At 43.3% G+C, this 6,000-nt stretch overlaps 1 protein-coding gene across 1 annotated transcript in view; it reads left to right on the plus strand.

Annotated features, from left to right (window-relative positions):
* The window catches only part of Prdm6 (PR/SET domain 6), a 101,986-nt gene extending 96,261 nt beyond the window's left edge, over positions 1 to 5,725 (plus strand). Inside the window, exon 10 of the mRNA XM_021214878.1 lies at positions 5,309 to 5,725. Coding sequence (XP_021070537.1) covers positions 5,309 to 5,423 — 115 coding nt within the window. The 3' untranslated portion in view covers positions 5,424 to 5,725. The remainder of the gene's footprint in view (positions 1 to 5,308) is intronic.
* Positions 5,726 to 6,000: the final 275 nt, after the last annotated feature.

Consider the following 6,000-nt stretch of genomic DNA (forward strand, 5'->3'; position numbering starts at 1 on the left):
ATTAATTGATTAATTTTTTGTGTGCATCTGCATATATGTGGGCATATATGTGTCGTGGTGTATGTGTAGAGATCAGAATACAACTTGTAGGAGCTGATTCACTCCTTCCACCATTTGGGTCCTGAGGATCAGACTCCAGCTGTCAGGCTTGGTGGCAAGCACCTTTACCCGCAGAGCCATCTTTCCAGTCACTCCACCATTGTCACCTGTGTTCCTTTAATGGTTTAATTTGTTATGCTAATAGTAAAAAGCAGTGATGGTTTCTGTCTGTGTACTTGCTTACTACATAACGTCTTCTGGCTAAGTGGGATAGGATGGTGCCTAAACAAACAAACAAACAAACAAACCAACAAACCAAACATACCAGCCAAGCTCTGTCCCCGGAGGATGCAATAGTCCAAAGAGGACTCATTTCTCTAATCCAGAGAGGGGCCAGTTGACTTAAAACTTCCCTGCCTTGGGTGTCTGTGGGCTGCCTGATAGATGCTGTCATCAGGTCCAATTCTCAAGGGCTCCCAGATTCTGGCTTTGCAGCTAGCTGTTCTGGAGGTAGGAGGAACTGTGTCACTTTGAGAGAGTTTGGGAGGACTGAGGACCAACCCCATTGGTCCCGTATATTAGAGAGGGTAGCAGAATGGATCCAGTGCCAGGCATCAGATTGATTTTTATCTGTTGCAGTGTAAATAGATTTTAGTAATTAATTGAAGCGGTTTGAGGGTCAAGATGGGAAATAGATTTCTATTAATGTTAAGGTGTTACTTATGTGTAACCTCGTTGACTCCACTCAATTTTTTTCTTTAACATCCTGTTTTTGTCATGTTTCCAATAGAGTTGCCATCTTAACTTAATTTTAATTCATCAGAGTAATATTCAAAGTGCTTTAGTAATTGTCTTTCCCCTCCTTTCCGACAGTATTGCTCTTTTGTTCATGCCTGCTTTCAATTCTGGGAATAACAACTGAACAAAAGATCACGAAGCAGCCAGGTTGTTGGATAACATTCTATCTGGCTGTTTTAGTCTAGTTTCTTCTTGCTTTTGGCAAAATAGCCATATGTTATCGTATTTGGGGGCATTTAAAATGATCAAATTATATATGTGCCCAGAGGAGAGCTGAGTGCTTGCTTAACTTTGAAAGTGCAAGATTTAAACATCTTCTAGGAAACAGAAAGCTAAATCCTTTAGTGTATACAAGACCTATCAGGGTTGTTCTATTGCAAAGGAGTTTGAGAATCTTATAACCCAGCCCATGGATATCCAACCCATGGACATCTGTAAATATTATGAAGATATCCTTTTACAAGCTTATAAAACAAACATTAAAAAAAACTTTCTGTTGCAGATTAGTCAATAAAAATGGTTTCACCACCACAGTTAATTTTACTACTTCAACTAATGGGCATTGGCTTAAACAACGTTGCAGAGGCTGAAAAGAGTCTTGTAAAGGTGCACAAACCTAAACTGTAAGCCCAAGACAAGTTCCACATAGATGACCCAGTGGCTTCATCCCCAACTTGTCCCCTTGATCCAAGAGGTCTTCTCGACATCTCCAGGATGCGCAGAGACCGGGTACGCTGGTCAGGAGAAGTCATTTCATTGGACTTAGCTCTGCTGCTCAGAACTTAGCTGGAGGGACATGGAAACTGCTAGCCTCCCAAGGGGGCCAGGCAAGTGTTAGCGTAGAGCTAGGATTCCTGCAGGCTTTGCCTCACATCTGATTACCAGGAACCTCCCCAGAAGAACCTATGTTCTAAATTCTAGGTAGACCCTAAATCTGTCAGGAGCTAACCTAGACTGAAGACTTGGAATTTCCAAGTTAAAGCCTTCCCATAAGAAAACAAACAAACAAAGGACTGGATCAAAGGCTTTAGCTTTTAGTTTTAGCTATGTGAGATGGAAGTCTTGGGACACAAGGAGGAAGGGATCATTTGACATTACAGCAATGGTTGGGCACGGTACTGCAGGAAGCCTAGTTGGTGGTGTTGGAGAGCTCTCAGTGAGGACTCATTGCTCCCCCTCTTCACTAAATGATCTCTCCCAAGGTTTGGGGTAGAGGATGCATTTGACCTGGGAAGCTGCACAATCAGGCCAGGACTTGCCCTAGGAGACTCCACTATTTCTAGAAAGGGAAAAATACTCACCACCATGTTTTTGCCTTCAGTAAAGGGAGTTTTTCTCAGAAAAAAAAGAAAGAAAGAAAGAAAAGAGAATTCTAAAGTACATCTACTATTTAAGCAAGACATAGACAAAACTCAAAGCAACTCTGAACATACATGTTAAGCGTTTGCCATGTACAAAGTCCTGGGCAGTTTGGTTCAGTTCAAGTATTTTAGTGGCACACGGCAGATGCGCAGAAAGATTCTTGTAGGTTTTCTGTGTACTACAACTTTACATCATCTTGTGATGTTTCGATTCAGGTGGTCCATTCAACCACCACAGTTACAAAAGAAGGGCATCAGAAGGAAAAGGGAAATCAAGGCTAATTCAGACTCTCGTACCCATAGGAAGTTGGGGACTTTGTGTTTGCTGGAGCGTTTGGAAGACTTTCCACACGTATGTGTCCGTGATGTTCCCTTCAAGGCTGTGACATCAGTGCCCGTGCCAAGGGAAGGCACAAGCTTGCAATTCAGGGTTAAATGGCAGCTCAGCTGAAGCCATCCTCTGCCCTCCCAGAACCAAGGTACTTGATGGAGTAGGTCTTTCTAATGAGTTCCACGAAGCTGTGGAAATAACTTAGAGATTTCTCATCTAGAGTTTAGGACAATGGATAGAAAACTGAAACCCCAGTCTTATTTTTAAAAAAGATAATTCTTATAGTTATAAGTCTTTAAATTCCCAAATATATAAATCCTTATTCTCAAACCGCATAGATATTATGCCTAATAATCCGTATTTCCCAAGGAGAGGGAATTCTCCAGGGTAGGATCTAAATTTAAATAATTTCTCCACATCTGCATGTTATTTTCTTCTGTTTGATGTCTAGATATGATCTTTGCCTGCAAAGGAGTGGTCTTCCTTCAAACCCTGTAGATTGGGAAAAAATATTTTTGATGCTTATAACAGATTGCTTGATGCCCAGAAATCTCACTGAGCCGTTTAACCAAATCCTGGAGAAGGATGTGACTCTCCTCTTGCTGTCCTCATCCTGCAAGGACATCGGAGTAGCACACAGAGATAGAAACTTCAGCCTTATGTAAAGCACCGGGCTTCTTGTGCATGAATTCTTCACATTTTAATATACAGGATGAGCAGGGCAAACGCACAGCCAGGCAAATTGTCATTCCTCGCAATTGTTCAAACCATTTTTGCTCTCCTTGAAATTGATCCCACAGCTTCAAAATTAAAAAAAAAAAAAAAGAAATATAATAATTCGAAAGTTTGTCAAGCAGTGAAAGGTAGTATATTTTAACACACTAATCCAGTAACTAATCAGTTTTCTAATAAACAATCAGCAGTCCGCTGGCGTTGTCATCAGCACTCCTGGAGCTCTGGAGAGGGGATGAGCTGCCCGTGGACGTTAATGAATACACCAAAAATCATTAGGTGATCAATACTTCTGAGTTATTTTCATTGAGCTGATAGGTCTGATACATTAAAGCTGACATTATACATTTGTCAAGATCACCATGCAGTTTTTTAACAGTGGAACAGGCTGCTAAAAATATTCCCTGAAAGACAATCAAAGAAACGCAACTTCTTCATCCTGACACACTCAGCTGGCACAGGAACCTGGAAACTTTAAAGCGGAGGTTCTCGACCTGTGGGTTGTGACCCTTTGGCAAACCTCTATCTCCAAAAAAACATTTACATCACGATTCTTAACAGTAGCAGAATAACAGATATGAATATAGAATTATACTGTATTATATAGTAGGAATGAAAATAATGTTATGGTTGGAGGTCACCACAGCATGAGGAACTGTATTAAAGGGTCATGGCATTAGGAAAGTTGAGAACCACTACTTTAAGTCATGTAGCCAAACTCCAGCCTCCTGCCAATCCCAGGCACTTGAGAATCTCTAAGCTGAATGAATGTGCTTTTTCTTTAGCTACTTCTGTACAGGATTTACTAATGAGGAAACTGGAACGCTCCCCGTATAATGGGGTGTGTGGCTGCCTCTTCTGTGGCAGGACAGTTGGCTTGCTCCAGGTTGCTCACGCTTAGAAGAAGGTCGTTGTAGCTTTTCTTGAGTGCTCTTGGGATTGCCAGTGTGGCTGTCCAGTCTGATCTTGCTTGAGGTAGCCCAGACAAGTAAGGTGGTGATGGGGGAGTCAGTGTATAATCCAGGTTGCTGCCATGGTGTGTGTGTGTGTGTGTGTGTGTGTGTGTGTGTGTGTGTGTGTGCACAGAGTTTTAAATACGGCAACCACGGAAACACAGAAACAAGATTGTGTGTGCCTGTTATATTTTCAGTAGATTAAATAGCTAGGATGCGAGAGTGTGGTTTTTGTGGAAGACAGGATTTGGCCCAGGTTCTCTGGATTACAGTCCTTTCAGCAGAGGAGAGACACTTGAAGCACAATGCCTGCTTTCTCCTCTCAGATACCTGGGCCCACGTGTATATTATATACTGTACTCCCTGTAGGGTTGAGCCCTTGCAACCACCCCAGCATCCTGAGTCCCAGTTTTTCTGAGTCATCCTATTTTCACCAAAGCAAACTCTAGTCTTAGTATTTTAACCCTAAGGTTGCTTGGGCTGTGACATTGTAATTAGCATTAGCAAAAAAAAAAAAAAAAATCAGCCACCTATACATAATTCTCCCACCCCAGCTCTTCCCCCAGCTCCCAACTCTACCTCCATCTCCTATCCCATCCCTGGAAACGAAGGCATTGCTTCCATGAGTTTCCAGATTTTGCGATGATTCGCTTTCTGGCCGTTGATGCTGAGGGAGGGTAGAATTCTGGGTTTTAAATTAGCAGCAGGTGAAATTCTATTTGTCATCAATTTCTCCGTGGGGTTACGGAGCAGAAAACTGCAGACAAGCTGCAGCTTTGATGGCTCACTCCTAAAAATCTCTTTTTGTTCTTTATCTATTTGAACTGACAGTGATCAGAGCAGCAGCAGGACAGGGCTCTCTGGAGAAATCACCTTCCCCCGGCCTATTGACAGGTCCCTCTGTTCCACATCAGACGGGGCTTTGTCCCATCCCAGGCATCCGGGCCTTGGAAGGAGCCACCAATTAAACCTCTTGAGCCAGTAAAGTCTGAAGCCGCTTTGGAGTGTCTGTTCTGATTAGTCGAGATGAGAGGAAGCCCATCACCCCGAAGGCCTCGCACCCTGGTCTCAATTTTCTCTCTTGCCTCCACCAGGTGCGAGAGGTGCGAGAGGAGCTTCACCCAGGCCACGCAGCTGAGTCGACACCAGCGCATGCCCAATGAGTGCAAGCCGATAACCGAGAGCCCGGAATCAATCGAAGTGGATTAACTGATTGACTGGCTGGAATTAAACAGCAAGGAAAGTCATGATTAAATGTCACGGACACTTAAGCAAAACCAAAGATTTCCTCTGAACAACTTTCAATCAGTCCCAGAAAACCAAAAGCAGTAATAAAATAAGTAAGATGTTAAGAGATATTGATCCTGGCGTGGAAGTCAGACCAAGCAAGAGATTATTTATTTATGACTAGGGATAAGACAGATTTCCATGGACTGCTCACCTGGGATGGCTCGTGTTTCCAGTCCCAACCATGTGTTTGCTTTATTTCTAAAAAAGCTTTTTTAAAAACTGTTATTTAATACCAAAGGGAGACCCCTCTGCCCACAGTTGTAAGAACGCACAGGGACTTGGTTCTCGTCGCACCTTTTTTTCTAGTAGCATGTTTCAAGGGGACCCGTTCTATGTCCTTCCTCCTGTCGAGGCCTGGCTCGCCCGATGGTGGTTACCCCAGCAAGGAAGGCTTGAGGCCCAAGCAAGAACCTGGCTGAAGTGAGCCGCCTGCAGCCTCAGAGGCAGCCAGCCCGGTTCCACAGTTTCACTCCTGATGCACTTTGATGTGGCTCCT

The sequence above is a fragment of the Mus pahari genome, chromosome 15 (assembly GCF_900095145.1).
Source record: "Mus pahari chromosome 15, PAHARI_EIJ_v1.1, whole genome shotgun sequence".
Classification (NCBI taxonomy): Eukaryota; Metazoa; Chordata; class Mammalia; order Rodentia; family Muridae; genus Mus; species Mus pahari.